At 49.1% G+C, this 26,456-nt stretch overlaps 1 protein-coding gene across 1 annotated transcript in view; it reads right to left on the bottom strand.

The window, feature by feature from the left end:
• CAPN2 (calpain 2) overlaps positions 1-9,888 on the bottom strand; it is a 51,916-nt gene extending 42,028 nt beyond the window's left edge. The window contains exons 1-2 of the mRNA XM_066595150.1: positions 9,569-9,888; positions 143-212 (exon numbers count right to left, since the gene is read on the bottom strand). Coding sequence (XP_066451247.1) covers positions 143-212; positions 9,569-9,805 — 307 coding nt within the window. The 5' untranslated portion in view covers positions 9,806-9,888. The remainder of the gene's footprint in view (positions 1-142; positions 213-9,568) is intronic.
• Positions 9,889-26,456: the final 16,568 nt, after the last annotated feature.

The raw sequence follows: 26,456 nt of genomic DNA, 5'->3' as shown, positions 1-26,456 counted from the left end.
ACACTAAAATGCGTCGCCTGCCGGGCCGCGGATTCCCCGCTTTTCCTCTCTTGTATCAGATCCCTTTCATAGTCACAACGAGTCTTGTGAAGTCTGTCAGTGCTGGAATATTTGCAATATCTTCTCTATCGGACAGTCTTACCCAGAGCTCCCTGGCATATATCAGTCCGCGTGGCTCCTCCGGAGATGAACTGCGGGTCAGAACAGAGATCCTGCAACACAGATAGAGAGATGGTCTTACAACGGAGGGTCCAGAAGTGCATCAGTCCTCATCAGTCCTCACTGGGTCCATCGTGATCAGGTCAATGGGAAAGGATGTTGCAAAACAAGTGTGAAACCAACTAACGCGTTTTAAGCATCACTTACCGATGACGTCACGTTGCTTTACACACAATACAACGGCAGGTCTGCATCTATCTCTCTTTAATTGGCTTATCCCAGGTGCGATATGATGGTGCCACTCTAGTGGGTACTGCGATACTTTATTCCTATGGCTATCGCTCATATCTGTACTATATGGCACTATACGTATGATCAGTGAGTGGCGTTATTGAGGCGGGCACTTGTGTGGCACTCTTGCTTGGTGATAAGGTCTCCTGCACACGGCAGTATTATGACTTTGAGTTCTACAGTGCCATGATTGACCCCTATACCAGTGTATAGGCTGATAACTGTTTAGGTGTACAGTCAAAGCTGTCTGTGCATTTAAACAGCCAGCGGGAGGGAGGACCCCTTTCCACACCCCATTGTCACCCCTTACAGTGCGATCGGATGGTGCCAATAGGCTTAGCATGCCAGCCCGGAGCCTACTGTAGGCTTTTGGTGCTGTAATGAATAGATGCCAGACCAAGGCAGGGCTTGAAAGGCAACATCAAAAATCACTATGTACTGCAATACTGAAGTATTACAGTATATAGTACAAGTGATCACATGATTGCAAGTTCAAGTCTTCTTTGGCGACTAAATAAAAGTGTACAAAAACATTTCATAATTTTTTTTTAACAGTTAAAATGAAAAAAATTAAAAGTAAAAAAAAAAAAACTTTTCCCTTTTTTCCCTAAAACTAAGTAAAAAAAACCCCACAAACCTAGTATTGCCGTGTAAGTAAGAGTCCAAAGTAATTAAATATCACAATATTCATCCTGCACAGTGGAGGTCATTAAAAAAAATAAAAGACGGAGTGCCAAAATTGTACTGACCGAGAGAACATATGTCATTTTTACTGGACTGGGAATGCTGTAAAAACTAAACCCACCAAAGATGGCAAAGTTGCATTTTTAACCCTTTCCAATCCAATTTGTATCCTGGTTTTCCTCGGGGGCTTACTCCTTTTCTGTCGTTATACAACGGCGCTATATGCTGGCTAAAGCCAGTACTGCATGAGGTGACACGTTGGATAGGCTTCGACAGCGCAGAAGCTGGCAATATACAGTAAGAGAACCCCGACGGACGTCTACCAACATCGGAGCTGTGCAGCCTTAAATCATGATGTCTATAGACATCAGACAGTGGATTGGAAAGGGTTAAAAGTTTTCCATACATTTTACGGTACATTAAATGGTACCATTAAAAAAACACAACTCGTCTCACAATAAACAAGCCCTCATACGGCTGCGTCCATGAAGGATTAAAACATTATGGCTCTTGGAAGTTGGGGACAAAAAAACTAACATAAAAAAGTGCTGACTCTCTGGTCCTGAAGTGGTTAAAAAGCCAAGTGTCCCAGGTGGACGAGACGGGAAGACATCTCCTCACCCCGAGCATTAGAAACCTAAATATACCTCAGTCTCAACAGCCGCCGCTCAAACCTTCCATTAATTGATCCCGGCTAATGGACGACTGCCGCCCCTGCAGATCTTCGGCTTTTAGCGGCGGTCCCTGCCCGGATTATGAGGAAGTCATAACAACGGATCAGCACTTCTCTGGTCTGCAGTTAAAGGGCTTTCCCAGTTTTTAGCAGAATGTAACCCCTTCCCGCTGCGGCCCTTTTTCGTTTCCTAATTTGTTTTTTTAATCCTCCCCACTTTAAAAAAAAGAATCTGAACGTTTTAATTTTTCCGGTTAGATGGCTACACAAGGGCTTCTTAGAGGGGAAAGTCAACATTTTCAATGGTGCCATTTAATATACCGGAAAACGTTTTGGATAGGTTTACCCATAGCGGTGACGCTGTGGATTTTCAGCAGCATTTCCACATCCAAAACCGCCCATCGGGGTGCAGATTTTGACTTGAAATCAGCTGTGCGTCAGCAGCTGATTGCGGGAGATACCGTGCTCCCTCTCACCTCCAAAGTTTTGCCCTCTCAGCGCTGCCTTTATTGGGCACCCAGAGGCCTCTAGTAAGCGCAGCGCTGCTGGGCATGTAATGCAGAGGTGACCAGCGGCGCAGTGCTCACCCAGATGGGAACACCCTTTTAATTGCTGGAACCACCATTAATCATAAGAGCCCGTTTGCCTGGAGTGGTGGTCATGCAAGTGTATGACCACACCATTCACTGTTGCAGCGGGCTGAAGTCAGCAGGTGAAACCGAAAGGGATCGCTATGATTCAGTCTTTGTCACAGTCATTGTTGCTCTGCCTGAACGAGGGCCTGTGCGGCTCCCACAAATATGGTCGATGACCACAGTAACCGAAGTTCTTCGTGACACCAGTGCCTCAGAGTATGATGTAACATCAGGACAAAATAAAGAGTCGGTAGTCAAGGTGTTGTTTGAACTGGAGGTACACGGTTTACTTAACACTTGTAAAGCTGAGGTTCAATGCATACTAAGACAGTCTTGTGTAACAACAGTTCCGACAAGTTTTCCCTTAACAGTCACCGATAAACCTTTGCTGTTAACTCTCCTTTCCAGGGATGTTGAATCTGTCAGTCTCAGTTATCAGAGGGCAATCTTGGGGAGCGTTCCCAGGGCCAAGGAGGAAAGGAGAACGGACAATCCTGTTCTGTTGTCCAGACCTTCTAACCGCTGACCTAGACGAAGTGCTGCACATTCTCTCACACTAGGCTTATCCTCCAACCTGAATTCATGAAGTCTGCTCTGATCTCACTTTAATCAGGGGAGTTCACAGAGTTCTCTACTTGCTCGCTCTCCGCTCCTGTCCCTTCTCTCTCTTTTTCGGAAGGGTCGTCACCCACCCCAGGCTGGGCGGACTTGAGCTTCAGCCTAAGTCAGCTCCCCACATCTCACTCCTCCGACTACGTCTCTTCTCTCCTTTTCTACTCTCCGCCCCTCTAACCACGCCCCCACTAAAACACTCACCATTGACGCAACACAGAGTAGGTTAAGGTGACCGGGGTGCAGACACATTCAAGTTAGACAACACTGACACCAGACAAGTGCTGTGGGGGCCCTAACTCGGGGCCACTATACTGTATATTAGACAGACGGAGATCACCAATACTGTACTCAGCTATGTCCATCAGTTCTAGACAGTGAATGGAGTGCAGTGCTCAAATCCTCACTCCATTAGAGCTCCTGAGGGAATATAATTCTGCAGCACCATCCACAAGTACGCATACAGGTAATCAGCAGCACCATTAACCGCGTTTTTAATTGCAGATTGTGGAAATATTCTGCCTGTGTTAAAGGACCCTAATTGTCCTGGTCGTGCAGCTGGCGTCCCCCATTCTAGTAGTTCATAAAGTTCCAGTGTTCAGACCCCAACTCATGTAACATTCACCCCTTATATACACTGAAGTGCCAAAAGTCATGGGACAGGATCTGATATCATGTAGGACTCCCTGTAGCTCAGCAGAATGCTGCAGCTTGGTGTGGCATCGATTCCACAAGAGGATGGAAGACGTCTGGAGGATGTAAGGCGTCTGGATAGCGCCAACAGCTCCACAGTATTAGTAGATGCAGGATCTCAGTGTGATTGGCCTCTCCATCGCATCCCATAAATGCTCCATTGGGCTCATGTCGGGTGACCATGCAGGCCGCACCATTCATAGAACTCTCCAGAATGCTCCTCCAACCAGTTCTGGACAACTTGGGCCTGATGGCACGGAGCATTATCCTGGTGCAATATGCCATCATTATGGGGGGACATAAAGTCCGTGAAGGACTGCAAATAGTAACCAAGCAGCAAACACTGGTCAATTACGTTTGAGCAGACCAGTGAATATCGCAGCATGTTCTATCTTGAGGAGTCGACGGTCGAACCGCCCTCACATGTGTAGCGCCAGAAATTCCCACAAGTGAAAATGCACCGTTAATTGGGCCCTTCCTCAGGTCTGCGCTGCGATTGTCACCCACTTCCTGCTATTGCTTGTAGTCGTGTCCCAATACAACGCGTGTAGAATTAATCCCAGTACTAATTATTCTTTTAAAGAGACAGGCGTGCCTCTAACGGTCCATTTGGACCTGACGATTTCACGTTTGAACGAGCCAATGCGGTCAGAGTTCGCTCGGGCAGCCTGTTTATACAGCAGATACATCGGCGTCTCGTTCAAACGAGAAATCGCCCAGTCGTTCACATTCGCTGTATAAGTGAGAGCGACCGAATGATCCATATTTTAACCCAACGATAAGTGAACGCGCCAACGATGATTTTTTTATGCTGCATAGAATGAACGCAGAACCAAAAGCGAACGATTTATCGATCGTTGGCTTTGTTTACACTTAACAATTATCGTTCGTTTTCGCTCATTTAACGCTTTTTTAAAACAATAATTGTTCCGTGTAAAACGGCCCTTTGCAATCCAATTTTGGATTCAGGGTTTCCTAGGGGGCTTTCTCTTTTTGCCATTATACAATGGCGCCATCTGCTGGCTAGAGCCAGTACTGTGGTATGGGACATGCTGGAGAGGCCCCCGACAACAGAACGGCCAGTAGTATACAGTAAGAATACCCTGCTGGACGTCTTCCGACATCGGAGCTGTACAGCCTTCAAATAGAATGTCTTTAGACGTCAGACGGTGGATTGGAAAGGGTTAAGTGAAACGCTCCCAGAAGGGAAGCGGCTGCCTTGCAATTTCCAGTAACACGATGAGGCGTGACGCGGCTGCAGGGAGTTCTTGTAATGTTCCAGTGTCCGTCCTATAAGTCACCACTTTCCAGTCATAACTAGTCTGACCTACTACAAGTGACGAGATCAAAGCCAGGTGTGACCGCCCCTCCCCCACCACCGTATTCTGCCCCAGGTGAGCATCTTGTTGTAGGATATTGATTTCTCTGCACGGCAAAACCCAAGCGGCGGCGCACCCTGGAACATGTGCCACCTGATAAACACAAAAATGATCTGGGTGAGAGGCGAGCCCATTATGACACCTATGATCCATGTAGGATGTCTCTGGGGAGCATTTTATACAGCCCCTATTCAGACTAACTTTTCAATCTCCGCTATGTAGTCACTTTCTAAGTAAATGTTCAATGATGAGATTTTACTACATAAACTCAAATAGGGAAAAAATAAATGACCAGGAACCGCCATGGGCACCAAACACAGCCCACCCGACTATATTACAGGCACAGCTTGTGCCACTCTATGGCTTCTCTGTGTGACACCATATTGTACTCTAGAGCGATGCTTATAGGGGCATCTGATGCAACATGCCATGCAATTAGAGGTATATGGTGGTATATTATGGGCCGCACTGTGTTATAAATCTGCCATGTGCGGGACCTTAGGAAATCTGCTTGTTTCCGCAAGGGCTCACACTACTGAATTAAGTTTATCCCCTATGCACAGTGTAGAGGATCAACGTCTGACCGCTGGGACCCCCCGTGATCTTGAGAAAGATGACCCTGAATGTCGCATGTGAATAGAGCAGCAGTGCGCATGCGTCACCACCTCACCACTCACTTCTCTGTGATGGAGGGAGACTGCTGTGTCATAGAAGTGAATGGAGTGGTGGTCACGCATGTGCAGGTGGTCAAGCTTGTGGTGGTCACGCATGTGTAGTTGGTAAAGCTTGTGGTGGTTACGCATGTGTAGTTGGTCAAGCTTGTGGTGGTCATGCCTGTGTAGTTGGTCAAGCTTGTGGTGGTCACGCCTGTGTAGTTGGTCAAGCTTGTGGTGGTCACGCCTGTGTAGTTGGTCAAGCTTGTGGTGGTCACGCATGTGTAGTTAGTCAAGCTTGTGGTGGTCACGCATGTGTAGTGGTCACGCATGTGCAGGTGGTCAAGCTTGTGGCGGTCACACATGTGTAGTTGGTTAAGCTTGTGGTGGTCACGCATGTGTCGTTTGTAAAGGTTGTGGTGGTCACACATGTGCAGGTGGTCAAGCTTGTGGTGGTTACGCATGTGTAGTTGGTTAAGCTTGTGGTGGTCACGCATGTGTCGTTTGTAAAGCTTGTGGTGGTCACATGTGCAGGTGGTCAAGCTTGTGGTGGTCACGCATGTGTAGTTGGTCAAGCTTGTGGTGGTCACGCATGTGTAGTTGGTCAAGCTTGTGGTGGTCACGCATGTGTAGTTGGTCAAGCTTGTGGTGGTCACGCATGTGTAGTTGGTCAAGCTTGTGGTGGTCACGCATGTGTAGTTGGTCAAGCTTGTGGTGGTCACGCATGTGCAGGTGGTCAATCTTGTGGTGGTCACGCATGTGTCGTTTGTAAAGCTTGTGGTGGTCGCGCATGTGCAGGTGGTCAAGCTTGTGGTGGTCACGCATGTGAAGGTGGTCAAGCTTGTGGTGGTCACGCATGTGCAGGTGGTCAAGCTTGTGGTGGTCACGCATGTGAAGGTGGTCAAGCTTGTGGGCGGTCCCAGCGGTCAGACATTTCTCCTCTATACTGTAATACAGCATGAGGCACAATATGGCAGCACACGGCTGACTCCGTACACATAGCCATGTAACAGGCGTTATCCTGCTGGTCGGCTGTGTATCTGCCGTCGGGTCTGGATGTTATCGCCGCATGATATCGTTATATAATGTCTCACGTCGCTGTTTATGTACAGTATAAACATCTGCAATGAAGCCCCAGCCCTCCGTGAGGTCGCAGTGCGTTGCGTTACACGTGGGACACAGATCTGAGGGTAAACGTATATCTGCAATTAATGGCTTTTCACAAAGCTGTAGGCCGTATTCACACGGGTGATTTTGCTGTGTGAATTCTGTCCAGTTCCGAGATGGACTGAACCTCCCCGGATAACGAACCTGTTCACTGGAGTGGGTTAAATCACACATGACTTCTCTGGCGGACTGATAGTCCAAGTTTCAAAAATCGCTGCCCGTCCGATGTTTGTGCGATTATTTTTCACGGATCACCTGTTATTTTTTATGGGAGAATAAGAAACGGATCGCAATCATAGGCCGCGCAAATTGTTTTTAGCACATGATGCTACTATGAGAACCGCGTGAAAAAAGAACCAGGAGGAGCAGAGCTGGGAAAAAGCTGAGAAAAACGTACGGGAAAATCACATTTAGGGCTTATTCATACGCGCGATATTCTCGTGCGTGGAGAACAAAACTGTCACGGATATGAAATCCTTTCTTTAGACCGGATTCATTCACACAAGCAGATTTCTCCTCGCAGCAGCGCTGATGGGAAAGAAAAAAAACATCACAGCAGGTTCCATCTTTTGGCGCTCCCTCGGAACGCCTCGCCCGCTGCTTTGTTGAATAAAAAGCAATCAAAATGTTATATGATCCCAAAAATGGGATAAATGACGACGAGAGTTCATCCCACAACAACAAGCCCCCCACAGAACTCCGACCCCCTAGGAATGCGGCAACACAAAAGCAAATCTTTAAAAAAAAAAAGGGTTTTAACCAAAAATAACCAAACCTAAAAAAACTGTATAACCTTGGTCCCGCCTGAAACGTGCCAACCGAGAATAACGTCATCGCAGTATTTATTCTGCACACCGGACGCCTTAAAAAAAATGATATTCAAAAACTGAAAATGTCAACATTTCTTTTTTTCCCCCCCAATCCACCTAAAAAAATTAATAAAAGTTATAAACTACATTATATGTACCCAAAAATGATGGCATTAAAAAATACATCTTGTCCCACCAAACACAAGCCCCCGTATGGCGGCACCGACTGAAAAAGTAAAAGGTTATGGCTCCTGGAATGCGAAGCTGAAGAGAAAATGAAGGCGCAAACAGGCTTGGTCACTAAGGGGTTAAGGAAGAAAAAAAGGAACTGCGCCTACAAGCACTGCTTTCTTACATTCACTTCATGTATTTGCACGCCCTCCTGGGAAGCTGCGAGGGTTCGTGGGCCGCCTGCACCCTTTAATACTCTGCAAAAACTGAGAACTTCTCGCTACCATAAAAAGATATATATATATATATAGTGCCACACAGCGCACATTACTAATAGTGCCATACAGTGATCATATGCACAGTGAATGGCCACTTTGTTAGAGACCCTATCAAATAGTGCGTTGGACCGTATAAATGATCACTGTGTGACTATATATATATTAGCGCCTTACAGTGCACATTACTAATAGTGTCACACAGTGATCGTATGAACAGTAAATGGACACTTTAGGAGCACGTTGGACTCCTTTGGCCTTCATTGTGGGGTCAGCGATTCATGCTGCTTGCGCCAAATTCTGACCTCCTATCAGCAACAGAAATCTGGATCCATCCGACCAGGAGATGTTTCTCCGTTGCTCAGTGATGCAAGTTTTGCGCTCTTTTGCCCGCTGGAGTCTTTCTGTTTCTCTTAGACACAATGGCGCTGGGACTGGTCGTCTGCTGTTATAGTCCATCCGTGCGGAGGAACGGCGAGTTGTGCGTTCGGATACGTTAGTTGGAGCTCTAGCGTTGTATTCCGGTGACTGCGCTGCGCCTGTTGGTCAGAACGATTCCTGACATCCTCCTCCGACCCCTTTCAGTGATGAGTTGTTTCCGTCCACAGGATCCCCTTTTGCTGGATGTTTTCCTTGATCGCGCCATTCTATGTATACTCTCCTCACCTTTACACAAGAAAACCCCCCGCGGTTGGCAGTGAGCCCGTGACTAGTCCATTCTTGGAGGTCGCTCCGATCGCTGGATTTTCCCATCTAATGTGGATTCACACTGAAACTGATCCACGGAAAACTTGTCACGTGATTTTTTTGCCGCCCTCCGGGCTCACGGGGGGAATTACCGTACAGGGAAGCGCCAATCATGAGTGTCGGGGGCTCCAATACAGGGGTCATCAGTGTATAGTGCCATACAGTGCAGATAGTAGTAATCATGTCCCAAGTGCTTTGTATGAATGTATGTTATGTTGTAGCAGACAACTTGTAAGCTGCGTCCTACACGGACCCCCGCTGTCCCGCACAGCGTCCCCCAGCAGGGAGGCAGACGGGGGGCAGCGTGTCCCGGCTCATCACCATAAGGGACCGTTCATACAGGACGGAGTTCGCCCTCCTGCGGAATATTCAGCCCCAAAATCCACACTGCTAACCAGCGAACGACAGGGACGGTGTATTCTGCAAGGCTGCTGCGGAACATCCTGTCCCATGTGAGGGTCCCTGGAGATACAGACGGAGGGGTCTACATCGGAACTCAGCAGTAAGCAGTCCTCATACGAGACATCATGTAGTTTGGCTTCTGTCCTACTACAAGTCCTAGCATGCTACTGCTATGCTGGGACTTGTAGTCCCACAGTCTCTGGTAGTATCCGACTTACCTTGGGTCTCTTCCACACCACTCCCTGGACCTTGGAGGAGTGCTGCCCCAGCTCATTGAACCCCAGGGAGGAATGGATGGCAGGAAAGTAGGTGTCCTTAAAGAGGCTCCCGGACTGGAGACATTCCTCCCGCAGCGCCTCGTAGTCCTGGTTCAGGTACTTCACGGCCTTCTCGTTGGTGCCATAGCCGCTGGCTACAGCCCTGTCATGGGCCACCCTGGCAGCCGCACCGATCATCCCTGCAGCCTGTGATCCAGGGGAGACTACAGGAAGTGCTGGCAGCACCGAGAGCTGCAGAGCAGCCGCCCCTCCTCGCACATCAGCTGCAGGGTGTGCCGCTCTATGGATGCACATGTCACTTCCAGCAGAGTATCATCACAGCTGGCGGGGCTGCCAGCTAGTACTATACTGCCTAGTGCTAGACCAACTAGTACTGTACTACCTAGTGCTAGACCAACTAGTACTAGATCAACTAGTACTGTACCAACTAGTGCTAGACCAACTGGTACTGTACCAACTAGTACTAAACCAACTAGTGCTAGACCAACTAGTGCTAGACCAACTAGTACTGTACCAACTAGTACTAAACCAACTAGTGCTAGACCAACTAGTACTGTACTAGCTAGTTCTAAAAAAACTAGTACTATACTGCCCAGAATATACCAACTAGTACTATACTGCCTAGCACTAGACCAACTAGTACTATACTAACTACTAAACAAACTAGTACTATGCTGCCTAGTACTATACTGCCTGGTGCTAGACCAACTAGTACTGTACTAACTAGACTAAACAAACTAGTATACTGCCCAGTACTATACCAACTAGTATTAGACCGCCTAGTACTAGACCAACTAGTACTGTACTAACTAGTGCTATACCGCCTAGTACTATAATAACTAGTACTAGACAAACTAGTGCTGTACCGCCTAGTAGTGCCCACTGTGGAGACCTAGAGGAGAGACAAAAAGTAAAAAAAATCTCTCCTGCCACAAATACATCAATATACGTACAATGTAACACACAACACCATCAACTGAGCACACTGTCTGATGGCTCGAATACTCTGCACCCCAAGTGTCAGCGTGTCATTATTATGTCCCCCAAGTGTCAGCGCGTCATTATCCCATCCCCCAAGTATCAGCGTGTCAATATTCCTTCCCCCCAGTATCAGCCTGTCATTATCCCTTCCCCCCAGTATCAGCGTGTCATTATCCCATCCCCCCAGTATCAGCGTGTCATTATCCCATCCCCCCAAGTATCAGCGTGTCATTATTATGTCCCCCCAGTATCAGCCTGTCATTATCCCGTCCCCCAAGTGTCAGCGTGTCATTATCCCGTCCCTCCAAGTATCAGCATGTCATCATCCCTTCCCCCCAAGTATCAGCGTGTCATTATCCCGTCCCCCAAGTGTCAGCGTGTCATTATCCCGTCCCCCAAGTGTCAGCGTGTCATTATCCCGTTCCTCCAAGTATCAGCGTGTCATTATCCCATCCCCCAAGTGTCAGCGTGTCATTATCCCATCCCCCAAGTGTCAGCGTGTCATTATCCCACCCCCGAAGTATCAGCATGTCATTATCCTGTCCCCCAAGTGTCAGCGTGTCATAATCCCGTCCCCCAAATGTCAGTGTGTCATTATACCGTCCCCCAAGTGTCAGCGTATCATTATCCCGTCCCTCAAGTGTCAGCGTGTCATTATCCCGTCCCCCAAGTGTCAGCGTGTCATTATCCTGTCCCCAAGTGTCAGCGTGTCATTATCCCGTCCCCCAAGTGTCAGCGTGTCATTATCCCGTCCCCCAAGTGTCAGCGTGTCATTATCCCGTCCCCCAAGTGTCAGCGTGTCATTATCCTTTTCCCCAAGTATCAGCGTGTCATTATCCCATCCCCCAAGTGTCAGCGTGTCATTATCCCGTCCCCCAATTGTCAGCGTGTCATTATCCTGTCCCCCAAGTATCAGCGTGTCATTATCCTGTCCCCCAAGTATCAGTGTGTCATTATCCTGTACCCCAAGTGTCAGTGTGTCATTATCCTGTCCCCCAAGTGTCAGCGTGTCATTATCTTGTCCCCCAAGTATCAGCGTGTCATTATCCTTTTCCCCAAGTATCAGCGTGTCATTATCCCATCCCCCAAGTGTCAGCGTGTCATTATCCCGTCCCCCAAGTGTCAGCGTGTCATTATCCCGTCCCCCAAGTGTCAGCGTGTCATTATCCCGTCCCCCAAGTGTCAGCGTGTCATCATCCTGTCCCCCAAGTATCAGCGTGTCATTATCCCGTCCCCCAAGTGTCAGCGTGTCATTATCCCGTCCCCCAAGTGTCAGTGTCCTTATCCCGTCCCCCAAGTATCAGCGTGTCATTATCCCGTCCCCCAAGTATCAGCGTGTCATTATCCCATCCCCCAAGTATCAGCGTGTCATTATCCCGTCCCCCAAGTGTCATCGTGTCATTATCCCGTCCCCCAAGTATCAGTGTGTCATTATCCTGTCCCCCAAGTATCAGCGTGTCATTATCCCGTCCCCCAAGTGTCAGCGTGTCATTATCTTGTCCCCCAAGTATCAGCGTGTCATTATCCTTTTCCCCAAGTATCAGCGTGTCATTATCCCGTCCCCCAAGTATCAGCGTGTCATTATCCCATCCCCCAAGTGTCAGCGTGTCATTATCCCGTCCCCCAAGTGTCAGCGTGTCATCATCCTGTCCCCCAAGTATCAGCGTGTCATTATCCCGTCCCCCAAGTGTCAGCGTGTCATTATCACGTCCCCCAAGTGTCAGCGTGTCATCATCCTGTCCCCCAAGTATCAGCGTGTCATTATCCCGTCCCCCAAGTGTCAGCGTGTCATTATCACGTCCCCCAAGTGTCAGCGTGTCATTATCCCGTCCCCCAAGTGTCAGCGTGTCCTTATCCCGTCCCCCAAGTATCAGCGTGTCATTATCCCGTCCCCCAAGTATCAGCGTGTCATTATCCCATCCCCCAAGTATCAGCGTGTCATTATCCCGTCCCCCAAGTGTCATCGTGTCATTATCCCGTCCCCCAAGTGTCATCGTGTCATTATCCCGTCCCCCAAGTATCAGTGTGTCATTATCCTGTCCCCCAAGTATCAGCGTGTCATTATCCCGTCCCCCAAGTGTCAGCGTGTCATTATCCCGTCCCCCAAGTATCAGCGTGTCATTATCTTGTCCCCCAAGTATCAGCGTGTCATTATCCTTTTCCCCAAGTATCAGCGTGTCATTATCCCGTCCCCCAAGTATCAGCGTGTCATCATCCTGTCCCCCAAGTATCAGCGTGTCATTATCCCGTCCCCCAAGTGTCAGCGTGTCATTATCACGTCCCCCAAGTGTCAGCGTGTCATTATCCCGTCCCCCAAGTGTCAGCGTGTCCTTATCCCGTCCCCCAAGTATCAGCGTGTCATTATCCCGTCCCCCAAGTATCAGCGTGTCATTATCCCATCCCCCAAGTATCAGCGTGTCATTATCCCGTCCCCCAAGTGTCAGCGTGTCATTATCCCGTCCCCCAAGTGTCAGCGTGTCATCATCCTGTCCCCCAAGTATCAGCGTGTCATTATCCCGTCCCCCAAGTGTCAGCGTGTCATTATCCTGTCCCCCAAGTGTCAGCGTGTCATTATCCCGTCCCCCAAGTGTCAGCGTGTCATTATCCTGCCCCCAAGTATCAGCGTGTCATTATCCCGCCCCCCAAGTGTCAGCGTGTCATTATCCCATCCCCCAAGTATCAGCGTGTCATTATCCCGTCCCCTAAGTGTCAGCGTGTCATTATCGCGTCCCCAAGTGTCAGCGTGTCATTATCGCGTCCCCAAGTGTCAGCGTGTCATTATCCCGTCCCCCAAGTGTCAGCGTGTCATTATCCCGTCCCCCAAGTGTCAGCGTGTCCTTATCCCGTCACCCAAGTGTCAGCGTGTCATTATTCCGTCCCCCAAGTGTCAGCGTGTCATTATCCTGTTCCCCAAGTATCAGCGTGTCATTATCCTGTCCCCCAAGTATCAGTGTGTCATTATCCTGTCCCCCAAGTATCAGCGTGTCATTATCCCGTCCCCCAAGTATCAGCCTGTCATTATCCCGTCCCCCAAGTGTCAGCGTGTCATTATCCCGTCCCCCAAGTATCAGCGTGTCATTATCTTGTCCCCCAAGTATCAGCGTGTCATTATCCTTTTCCCCAAGTATCAGCGTGTCATTATCCCATCCCCCAAGTGTCAGCGTGTCATTATCCCGTCCCCCAATTGTCAGCGTGTCATTATCCTGTCCCCCAAGTATCAGCGTGTCATTATCCTGTCCCCCAAGTATCAGCGTGTCATTATCCTGTCCCCCAAGTATCAGTGTGTCATTATCCCGTCCCCCAAATGTCAGCGTGTCATTATCCCGTCCCCCAAGTGTCAGCGTGTCATTATCCTATCCCGCACATATCAGCGTGTCATTATTCTGTCCCCTAAGTGTCAGCGTGTCATTATCCCATCCCCCAAGTGTCAGCGTGTCATTATCCCGTCCCCCAAATGTCAGCGTGTCATTATCCCGTCCCCCAAGTGTCAGCGTGTCATTATCTCGTCCCCCAAGTGTCAGCGTGTCATTATCCCGTCCCCCAAGTGTCAGCGTGTCATTATCCCGTCCCCCAAATGTCAGTGTGTCATTATCCCGTCCCCCAAATGTCAGCGTGTCATTATCGTGTCCCCAAAGTATCAGCGTGTCATTATCCCGTCTCCGAAGTATCAGCATGTCATTATCCTGTTCCCCAAGTATCAGCGTGTCATTATCCCATCCCCCAAGTGTCAGCGTGTCATTATCCCGTCCCCCAAATGTCAGCGTGTCATTATCGCGTCCCCAAAGTATCAGCGTGTCATTATTCTGTCCCCTAAGTGTCAGCGTGTCATTATCCCATCCCCCAAGTGTCAGCGTGTCATTATCCCGTCCCCCAAATGTCAGCGTGTCATTATCCTATCCCGCACATATCACCGTGTCATTATTCTGTTCCCCAAGTGTCAGCGTGTCATTATCCCGTCCCCCAAGTGTCAGCGTGTCATTATCCCGTCCCCCAAGTGTCAGCGTGTCATTATCCTATCCCGCACATATCAGCGTGTCATTATTCTGTCCCCTAAGTGTCAGCGTGTCATTATCCCGTCCCCCAAATGTCAGCGTGTCATTATCCTGTCCCCCAAGTATCAGTGTGTCATTATCACATCCCCCAAGTGTCAGCGTGTCATTATCCCGTCCCCCAAGTGTCAGCGTGTCATTATCTCGTCCCTCAAGTGTCAGCGTGTCATTATCCCGTCCCCCAAGTGTCAGCGTGTCATTATCCCGTCCCCCAAATGTCAGTGTGTCATTATCCCATCCCCCAAATGTCAGCGTGTCATTATCCCGTCCCCCAAATGTCAGTGTGTCATTATCCCGTCCCCCAAAGTATCAGCGTGTCATTATCCCGTCTCCGAAGTATCAGCATGTCATTATCCTGTTCCCCAAGTATCAGCGTGTTATTATCCCGTCCCCCAAGTATCAGCGTGTCATTATCCCGTCCCCCAAATGTCAGCGTGTCATTATCGCGTCCCCAAAGTATCAGCGTGTCATTATTCTGTCCCCTAAGTGTCAGCGTGTCATTATCCCATCCCCCAAGTGTCAGCGTGTCATTATCCCGTCCCCCAAATGTCAGCGTGTCATTATCCTGTCCCCCAAGTGTCAGCGTGTCATTATCCCGTCCCCCAAGTGTCAGCGTGTCATTATCCTATCCCGCACATATCAGCGTGTCATTATTCTGTTCCCTAAGTGTCAGCGTGTCATTATCCCGTCCCCCAAGTGTCAGCGTGTCATTATCCCGTCCCCCAAGTGTCAGCATGTCATTATCCCATCCCCCAAATGTCAGCGTGTCATTATCGCGTCCCCAAAGTATCAGCGTGTCATTATCCCGTCTCCAAAGTATCAGCATGTCATTATCCTGTTCCCCAAGTATCAGCGTGTTATTATCCCGTCCCCCAAGTGTCAGCGTGTCATTATCCCGTCCCCAAAGCATCAGCGTGTCATTATTGCGTCCCCCAATTATCAGTGTGTCATTATCCCGTCCCCCAATTATCAGCGTGTCATTATCCCGTCCCCCAAGTGTCAGCGTGTCATTATCCCGTCCCCCAATTATCAGCGTGTCATTATCCCATCCCCCAAGTATCAGCCTGTCATCATCCCGTCCACCAAGTGTCAGCGTGTCATTATCCTGTCCCCCCAGTATCAGCGTGTCATTATCCCGTCCCCCAAGTGTCAGCGTGTCATTATCCTGTCCCCCAAGTATCAGCGTGTCATTATCCTGTCCCCCAAGTATCGGTGTGTCATTATCCCGTCCCCCAAATGTCAGCGTGTCATTATCCTGTACCCCAAGTATGAGCATGTCATTATCCCGTCCCCTAAGTATCAGCGTGTCATAATCCTGTCCCCCAAGTGTCAGTGTGTCATTATCCCGTCCCCCAAGTGTCAGCGTGTCTTTATCCTGTCCCCCAAGTGTCAGCATGTCATTATCCCGTCCCCCAAGTGTCAGCGTGTCATTATCCCGTGCCACAAGTGTCAGCGTGTCATTATCCCGTCCCCCAAGTGTCAGTGGTCATTATCCCATACCCACCCCCAGTATCAGCGTGTCATTATCCCGTTCCCCGTGTCAGCGTGTCATTATCCCACCCCCACCCCCAGTATCAGCGTGTCATTATCCCGTCCCCCAAGTGTCAGCGTGTCATTATCCCGTCCCCCAAAGTGTCAGCGTGTCATTATCCCGTCCCCCAAAGTGTCAGTGTGTCATTATCCCGTCCCCCAAGTATTAGCGTGTCATTATCCCGTCCCCCAAGTATCAGCGTGTCATTATCCCGTCCCCTAAGTATCAGCATGTCATTCTCCCGTCCCCTAAGTATCAGCGTGTCATTATCCAGTCCCCCAAGTATCAGCGTGTCATTATCCCGTCCCCCCAGTATCAGCATGTCATTATCCCGTCCCCCAAGTGTCAGCGTGTCATTATCCTGTCCCCAAGTGTCAGCGTGTCATTATCCCATCCCCCAAGTATCAGCGTGTCATTATCCCGTCCCCCAAGTATCAGCGTGTCATTATCCCGTCCCCCAAGTGTCAGCGTGTCATTATCCCGTTCCCCAAGTGTCAGCGTGTCATTATCCTGTCCCCCAAGTATCAGCGTGTCATTATCCCATCCCCCAAGTATCAGCGTGTCATTATCCCGTCCCCCAAGTATCAGCGTGTCATTATCCCGTCCCCCAAGTATCAGCGTGTCATTATCCCGTCCCCCAAGTATTAGTGTGTCCTTATCCCGTCCCCCAAGTGTCAGCGTGTCATTATCCCGTCCCTCAAGTATCAGCGTGTCATTATCCCGTCCCCCATGTGTCAGCGTGTCATTATCCTGTCCCCCAAGTATCAGCGTGTCATTATCCCGTCCCCCATGTGTCAGCGTGTCATTATCCTGTCCCCCAAGTATCAGCGTGTCATTATCCCGTCCCCCAAGTATCAGCGTGTCATTATCCCATCCCCCCAGTATCAGCGTGTCATTATCCCGTCCCCCCAAGTAACAGGAAGTTATTATCTTGTGCCTCAGGGGTCAGTTTGTCATTATAATGTAGCCGATTTCTAGTCAGGTTACAAGATTTCTTAATAGGTCAGATATTGACTTGCAAGAATGCTAACTTCCAATGGGTGGCGCTGTAGAAACATTGTAACATCTATTTGCAAGACAGAACTCTGTGCACAATATGGCACTTAAAGTACTTTAAACCACATTTGGGGCCCTTTTGGGCCAATAAGAACATGTCACTATGACCTTAAAGAGAAATAACGGATTATTACACAGGAGGGGGATACATAGAGCAGAATTATATTACCCTGATAGAAAGTGTAAAGATCCAGTGACAAGACGCCTTACAATCAATCGGGAGAGCTGCGATACACAATATACATATACACCTGCTGGGACAATAACCGGTTATATGATGTAGAAGAACCAATGGCCCAGAAGCATCCGTTGGAGCGCTAGGGCCCGCTCACATCTGCTTCTCAGCTCCGTTTGGGCTTCACAGCTTTCTGTTCCTTTTTTTTAAGCAGAGAAACGTAATTAAAATTGAAAAAAATTGATCCATTTTTCCCCCCGCGGCATTACAAAAGACGGAAAGCCGCCCGTTTGCTTTCTTTGGTTTCCGGCATCCAATGGAAATCTGAACAACCATCGTTCAGTGTAAGTGCATGAACGACGAAAGAGAATTCATTCGCTACATTCACTTTCCGCATGCAATTATGAAGGGCTGTCCGTTTACTGTGAATGGGTGGGAGTGGACTGAAAACGATCCACGGCCGCTCCACCTCCAGTCACTAGCGATGATCGTTCCTGTGAAGCCATCATCGCTGGGATGACCTAACGAGCATCTGCGCCCGATGGGTCGTCCCGTGGAAAACTCTGGGGAAGTTCTGATTCAGACTGCATAAAATGCCAGTCATTACACAATCAGCCCTGATATGGATCGCCTGCAGGTGCCGGACGCCAGTTGATGAGTAGAAGCTTCCTTTGAACATTGTGTAGATGAACCGTATGAAAATCACCTGCATTTTGCTTACCAATTTGCATACAGGAACAGACAAGAGCCAACAGACATAACACATAATAGGAAGACTTAGTGGGCCATTCCCATCTTATAATGTTACGGCACATCACTAGCATTGATCGCTTCAGATTCCTAATTCAGGGAACCCACTCAATGGCCCACCTAATATCTCACTGGTCACCGTGCTAGTTGCACTTCCCTAAAATAGGCAGGTCTCCACATTGCCATTCACCGCATCAATGGTCCCCCGTCCTGCCCCCGTCGTCTACCGCTCGGCGCAGGAAGGTCTCGTTCTCTTTATGGCTCATGTTTATTCTAGATTTACACAATTCTAGGTTCTCCGGCTTGTACGCCTCCCAGCTGCTGCTCTATTGATTTAGGCTGCACTCACACCCGCTATTACTTCTGTATTTGTACGGCAGCAGATGTCAATAACGTATCCACCAATAGGAATGGAAGGCCAAAACCTAACAGGATACGACTAAAATGGAAACTTCATAACTTGTACCAATAAAATGTCAAAAGATATCACAAAACTTTACCACCATGATCCCCATCGTTTATCACCAGCTGGAAGTATTCGAAGAGAGAGGAATAAAATACAGACACCCAGGATACTAGTAACACAAACCTAGTGTTCACTATGCTGCCCCTCATCCTCATCTTCCACCTGCACAGATCAGACTGGAGCAAAGGAACGAATGGGACAATCCGATCTGTACAGGTGGGTCGGATCTCTGGTAGAGGCGTGATTGTGAGTTATAGAACATGGCGCCCAACGTGGCTTCAGGGTGTTCCTCTCTGACGCCCCGTCTACCAAAAAGACTGGATATACTTACTTTTTCTATCTTTATATACACTTATTGTAAGGGAAAAAAAACACTCCGACCCCAGAAGGCGTTGTCGTTTTGCTTCAAAACCTGTCCTGCGGTTCCATCTCAGACAGATATGCAAATGAGTTGTGGTTAGAGATGAGTGAACTTACTCGTTTAGGGCATTTTTGCACTCGAGCACCGCATTTTCCAAGTAACTGACTACTCGGACGAAAAGATTCGGGGGGCGGCGTGGTGGAGCGGGGGTAGCAGTGGGGAACAGGGGGGAGCTCTCTCTCTCTCCCCCCTGCAACCCCCCGCTCATCCCCCGAATCTTTTCACCCGAGTAGTCGGTTACTCGGAAAATGCAGTGCTCGAGTGCAAAAACGCCCTAAACGAGTAAGTTCGCTCATCTCTAGTTGTGGTGATTAGATGAACGGTCTTGTCACTGGAGGCCCTAAAAGTGGTTCCCCCCTTGGCCTATAAGAGGCTCTCGGAGGCTCCTTGTGTGTAGTGACCTCTTCTTCCGCTTGTGTGGAGCTTGTTGACCACTAGATGCCTCTATGACGCAGAGAAGAGATTTCACCCCGTTACCAGAGTCTGAGAGGGGTGCATTATTGGGATGTGAGAAGCTGGATGGTCGTATACATGAATTGTCCCCCACCGGACGTTCTGTCCTGACTGTTAGGTGGTGTTAGGACCATTGGATGTGTGAGGGCACACAAGAAGACCGGGCTCAGGACGCCCTGACAGACCACCAGTAGAGAGGACCGTCTGACCAGACTGTTAGGAGGTGTTGGGACCAGTGGATGGGGGCACACAAGTTGACCCGGGCTCAGGACCCGCCTACAGCCCACCAGTAGAGAGGAGCGTTTGACCAGACTGTTAGGAGGTGTTGGGACCAGTGGATGTGTGAGGGCACACAAAGTGAACGGGCTCAGGACCCCCGACAGACCAACAGTAAAGAGGACCATTTGACTAAAGTGTTAGGAGGTGTTGGGACCAGTGGGTGGGAGCACACAAGGAGACCGGGCTCAGGACACCCCGACAGATCACCATTAGAGAGGAGCGTCTGACCAAACTGTTAGGTGGTGTTGGAACCAGTGGATGTGTGAGGGCACACAAGGAAACCGGGCTCAGGACACCCCCTACAGACCACCAGTAGAGAGGACCGTCTGACCAGACTGTTAGGAGGTGTTGGGACCAGTGGGTGGGAGCACACAAGGTGACCGGGCTCAGGACCCCCAAAAGACCACCATTATAGAGGAGCGTCTGACCAGACTGTTAGGTGGTGTTGGAACCAGTGGATGTGTGAGGGCACACAAGGTGACCGGGCTCAGGACGCTCCCTACAGACGACCAGTAGAGAGGAGCGTCTGATCGTCCAACAAGCACCAGCAACTTCAACTGTTCCATTGTCCACTATCCATAGACAGGTGGCGCCATTGTTACACCCCTGTGTCTGTCGGAACCATTTCCAGGTGCTCGGCTGAAGGACATTTGGTCTTACGGCCCCCATTACATGTACGGCCTCTGACACCCACCGTCGCCTCCGTTTGCAGTGATGTCATGAACGATGAAACTGGACGCTACGGAGGGGAACCGGGTTGTCTTCAGCGATGAATCCAGGTTTAGTTTGGGCTCTGACGACAGCCGTATTCGTGTCTGGAGACCTCGGGGTGAGCGCTTGAATCCTTCTTTTGCTGTGGAGCAGCACACTGCCCCCTGCTGGTGTGATGGTCTGGGAGGCCATCCCATACGGCAGTCAGTCCCCCTAGTAATGGAATGAGGGACAATGACAGCTCAGCGATATGTTCAGGACATCCTGCAGCCACATGTGTTCCTCTCATGGCGGCTTCCAGCAGGATAATGCCCGGCCGCACACACAAGGGGGTCACAGGAGCCCCCACAACATGGTCACACTTCTGTGGCCGCCCGGTCACCGGATTTATCACCAATACAACATGGATAGGACCATCCGAGACGCCAACTTCCACACCCTACGAGTTTACACGATCTAGGAGGTTGTTAAAGCAAATGTAGAGCGATATGTGTAGGATACTATATAGAACCTACGTGCTTGCCCATATCACATCTTGTATCCAAGCCAGAGGTGGTACAACAGGGTACTAGAGCCTCCATGCCCGCCCGTATCACATCTTGTATCCAAGCTAGAGGGGGTACAACAGGGTACTAGAGCCTCCATGCCCGCCTGTATCACATCTTATATCCAAGCCAGAGGTGGTACAACAGGTTACTAGAGCCTTCATGCCCACCTGTATCACATCTTGTATCCAAGCTAGAGGCGGTACAACAGGGTACTAGAGCCTCCATGCTCCCCGTATCACTTCTTGTATCCAAGCTAGAGGTGGTACAACAGGGTACTAGAGCCTCCATATCCACCCGTATCACATCTTGTATCCAAGCTAGAGGTGGTACAACAGGTTACTAGAGCCTCCATGCCCACCCGTATCACATCTTGTATCTAAGCTAGAGGCAGTACAACAGGGTACTAGAGCCTCCATGCCCACCCGTATCACATCTTGTATCTAAGCTAGAGGCAGTACAACAGGGTACTAGAGCCTCCATGCCCACCCGTATCACATCTTGTATCTAAGCTAGAGGCAGTACAACAGGGTACTAGAGCCTCCATGCCCACCCGTATCACATCTTGTATCTAAGCTAGAGGCAGTACAACAGGGTACTAGAGCCTCCATGCCCACCCGTATCACATCTTGTATCTAAGCTAGAGGTGGTACAACAGGGTACTAGAGCCTCCATGCCCACCTGTATCACATCTTGTATCTAAGCTAGAGGCAGTACAACAGGGTACTAGAGCCTCCATGCCCACCCGTATCACATCTTGTATCTAAGCTAGAGGTGGTACAACAGGGTACTAGAGCCTCCATGCCCACCCGTATCACATCTTGTATCTAAGCTAGAGGTGGTACAACAGGATACTAAAGCCTCCATGCCGGCTCGTATCCCATCTTGTATCCAAGCTAGAGGCGGTACAACAGGGTACTAGAGCCTCCATGCCCTCCGTATCACATCTTGTATCCAAGCTAGAGGCGGTACAACAGGGTACTAGAGCCTCCATGCCCTCCGTATCACATCTTGTATCCAAGCTAGAGGTTGTACAACAGGGTACTAGAGCCTCCATGCCCTCCGTATCACATCTTGTATCCAAGCTAGAGGTTGTACAACAGGGTACTAGAGCCTCCATGCCCACCTGAATCACATCTTGTATCCAAGCTAGAGGCGGTACAACAGGGTACTAGAGCCTCCATGCTGCCCGTATCACATCTTGTATCCAAGCTAGAGGTGGTACAACAGGGTACTAGAGCCTCCCTACAAGGGGGCAGTTCTCCACAATAAGGCTAATTTCACACAGCCTGATACCGCGCTCGCCAACATGAAATTTCGCTGTGGATGCGAGGCATTTTTGTATCAAAAAGGTCTCTCATCACTTCGGGGAAGTATTGATCCTCCAGCGCGCCTCATGGCTGCGGCGGCGGATTGCGGAGTGTTTCCCACTGTTTTTAATGGGAGACCTCACATCGCACTCTCCTGCACCTAGCAGGTGGTGCAATACTTTGCTGGCCCCTTTGTGGGTGATGAGGGAAACACCTGCCAATCTTCCGATGTACTTGAAAGCCGCGCCAGAGGATTACTACTTCTCTGAAGCAATCGGAGATGTTTTTGACAGAACACCTCACAGCCGCGGGGAAATCGCACGTTCCCAAGCGTAATATCGAGCAGAGTGTCACGGCCTGATATTGCGCTCGCCTGTGTGAAATTAGTCTTATAGTGAAAAAGCTACCTTTTTTTGTAAAGACGGGTGTTTTTATTACACCTCTCTATAGCAGGGGGCGCTATTGTTTTGTTGTTTGCCGCAGAGATGATAATGAGGACTTGGTGTTCGCACTGAGTTACTGACTTCATGTAAATGCACAGTGTTGTCGCCACCTACTGGCTGAAAATGTAGTGACCCAAAGTTGTAACTAAAAATATTGTATCCACGGTAGTTGTATAATATGATTATGCTCCTTTAATGAAAGCGCTAGAATGGAGCCCGGAGTCCATGAATCGCCCGACCCAATGCTGGAGGGTTCAGTCGGAGGAAAACAGATACAGAGAACATTCAGTGTTCTGCAGTTAATGAGAGTCTGCCGTGCGGTCAGTGACGCTGCGCTTAGATGGAACGATTATTCAGAAAGTTCTTCAAACAAGCAAAACTGAACAATATCATTAAGTTGAAAAGTGAGCAAACGATGAGAGAGCGCGGACGATGTGGTGAGGTCAGCCGCTCATCCACTCGGGCACACAAGATTCTCTGCCCGTGCGAAAGAGCCTTAAGTTCTTGCAGTGGTGAAGAAAAGGTGTGCCTAGAAGAATAAGTCTACATTGGCACGGGTGAGCGTGACGGCATGCCTGGAAACCCAGCCTGAGATCCCAATAGCAAACGTGCGATTTCTTATGCGTGCGCCGCAGTGCGTTTATCCCTCGCCAGGAGCTGCAGCTTTGCCGATTAGTCGTCTCTTTGAGGAGGACAGAGAAGGATCGAGGAGTTTGGTGATTTGTTGGCTCTTTTTTGGATCTTCTGCCGTGACTTCCCAACTAAATTCTGTCCTCCTGAACCGGCTTATTTCCTGGACTTTTGGAGAGGGGCTTAGGATGCAGGAGGAGCCAAGGGGGAGGGTTCTGGTTGCGAGCAACTCGTACGCCTCCCTACATTTTGAGTTTCTGCTGGGAATCACCAACATAGTTCATCGGACCTGAGACTTGATCTGACATGGTCTTCAGCCAGAAGTGATGCCATGAAAAACCTCCCCAGACCAGAACGCTGCCGCCACCAGCTTGTGGTCTTCCATCGATGGCTGCAGAGTGTTTGTCCTTTGGTGTTTCTTGCGTGACATAACAACGTCCATCCGTTCGATAAAGCAGAAAACGTAACTCGTTGGAGAAGTCAACCCTTTGCCAATCAGCGGGGGTCCAATTCCGATACTGATGCGCAAACTGAAGCCTTTTCCTCCGCTGCACCTTTGTTAGCTTAGGTGCAGTGACCATCCGTCTGCTTTGGAGCCCCGTACGCAGTCGGGCTCGCTGAACTGCTACACACTCATCTGGTAGCCCCCTGGTTTATTTTCATGGTTGGCTACCCCACCGTAGCGTGGCTGTTGGCCTTCGCGCACGTTGTTAGCTGACATTCACGTGTCCCATTAACCCCTTGAGTGGCATGCCCGGAAATTTTCCGGGATGAGCTCCACTGCTCATAGTGACATAGCCCAGAAGATTTCCGGGCTATGTATCACTATGGGAGCTGCAGAGCACAATGCCACAAGCTGTGACAGTGTGCTCTGCCTGCACAGACCCACAGAGAACAAAGCAAGGGCTTTGAAAAACCAGCAGAAGATATTGCCGACATGTCGGCAACCTCCTGCTTTGTTTACAGGTTGTCATAGAGACCATCGGCTTGTCAGAAGCAAGCCGATGGTCTCTGTGGCAGGGAGAGCTGGTTGTTAGCTGTCAGAGGACAGCTAGGTACCTGCTCTTACAGCAGAGATCAGAGAAAACCTCCGATCTCTGCTGTGTTAACCCTTTACATGCTGCAGTCTATGTGACTGCAGCATGTAAAGGGCTGTCACTGCAGCATGTAAAGGGCTGTCACCATCGGACCCCTGGAATGTGATCAGGAGGTCCTGATGGGTCCCTGTGGAAGTTCCCTAAAGGGACAAAAGAAAAAAAAAAATTAAAAAAAAAAAAAAGTAAAAAAATGTAAAAAAAAAATAATAAAAACTCTTGTCTCCCTTTACTTTGTAAAAAATCAAAAATACAATCACACATGTGGTATCCATGTGCGTCGTAATGACCCAGAGAAGGAAGCTAATACATTATTTAACCCCTTAATGACATGGCCCCTTTTTTTCTTTTTTCCCCATTTCTTTTTTTCCTCCCCCCTGTTTAAAAAATCACAACTTGTCCCGCAAAAAACAAGCCCTCACATGGCCGTGTCAATGGAAAAATGAAAAAGTTATGGCTTCTGAGACGCAACTGCAAAATTAGTTGAAATTCAATTATTAGACCATTTTTAAAAACCTGCCCTGGTGGGCACGACAGGGTGGTAGGAAACCGCTACTCAAGGGGTTAATGGCATGTGGTGCTCCTCAATTTCCATGTTGGTTATGCCCAATTGCGCCATTTGCACCACAGCAGCATGTGAACAGTTCACAAACTGTGCTGTTTGAGAAATAGCGCCACCCTTGCCATGACAGCCAAGTCTCTTTTTCGTAAGAAATCGCCCCTTTTTTTTTTTTACCCCTGACAACGAGTCACATGTGAGCAGGCGGCCTATCACACACCTTATATACCCACCAAGCCAACCAATCCTGTCACTGCCTTCATGGGCTACACGCTACTAGCGTCAAAAGCAGGAGGTCGTCATAATAACTCAACTACTGTGTATAGATTTTTTTGGAATTGTGTGGTTTCCACAGGAAGGAGGGGGGGGGGGGGGCGGTGGTGATGTTTATTAAGTAAATGCATTGAAATTCTGTCCAAAATTGCACCAAAAAAGTGGAGGTCCCGGTGCGCAACAAATTTATTGCATGTTTAAGACATTCTCTTGGCACTTTTAGTAGATGACAATATAAAGCGCTTTGACTCAGCGAGTTACAGTGCCGTCATTGAAATGAATGGAGAGGCGGCACCCGTGCACGATCTCCGCTTCCTGCATACAAGGACCTATGAGACCCCTGTTCTCGGGATCAATACAAGCTGCATTCAGGTCCTATGAGCTGCGATTTGTTTTTTTTTCTCTTTTTAGAAACCAAACTCCTCACCCCAGAAAGGTGGCAGTATTGCTGCTTCCCAACAGTCTTCTTGCCCGGCACATTTTTCACAAATCGTCACCATGATTGTTCAGTTGCTGGAAAGGTTTCTTCAGGGGCTTTTTTTGCTCACTGGAAAATTACTAGTGCAACAACGGCACAACTGGAAACGTGCAACCACAAAAGTCCTCCCTGTGACGAAGTCCGTCAGGACAGAAATCCCCTGTGGAGCAGAAGTCACCATGCAACCACAAACGATAACCTTCACGATTGAATAAAGCTAAACTGCTGGGTGTGAAGTCCGGCAAGTGGGGATCGTGAGCCTCCCCGAAGCATGCCGGCGTCTTCTAACATATGTCCCATGTGTCTATTTAAATTAGACCTACAGCTCGAAGGCCCCTCGTATATTGGGATTACCGTCTATATGGTTCACAGCCCGAGGCTAAGAAGGTGTTCTGATCGTGAACCTTCTGATCGCTGCCTTAAAGAATATTAAAAGCTTTTTCCCGCTCTTACGAGATTTTCCAATATTCTTTAGGCTGGATTCACATGGCTGTATGCGAGTTATACCCAAAAACCTCCCATCGGACAACACCAGGCACTCACCCCTGTGAGGTCTGATCTCCTCGGACACGGCATGTCCTATTCTCATATATGAAAACACAAGACCGTTGGTCCGTGTGACTA

The sequence above is a fragment of the Eleutherodactylus coqui genome, chromosome 3, assembly GCF_035609145.1.
Source record: "Eleutherodactylus coqui strain aEleCoq1 chromosome 3, aEleCoq1.hap1, whole genome shotgun sequence".
Classification (NCBI taxonomy): Eukaryota; Metazoa; Chordata; class Amphibia; order Anura; family Eleutherodactylidae; genus Eleutherodactylus; species Eleutherodactylus coqui.
The sequence above is the reverse complement of the archived record's forward strand: the minus strand, read 5'-3'. Positions and strand labels throughout refer to the sequence as shown.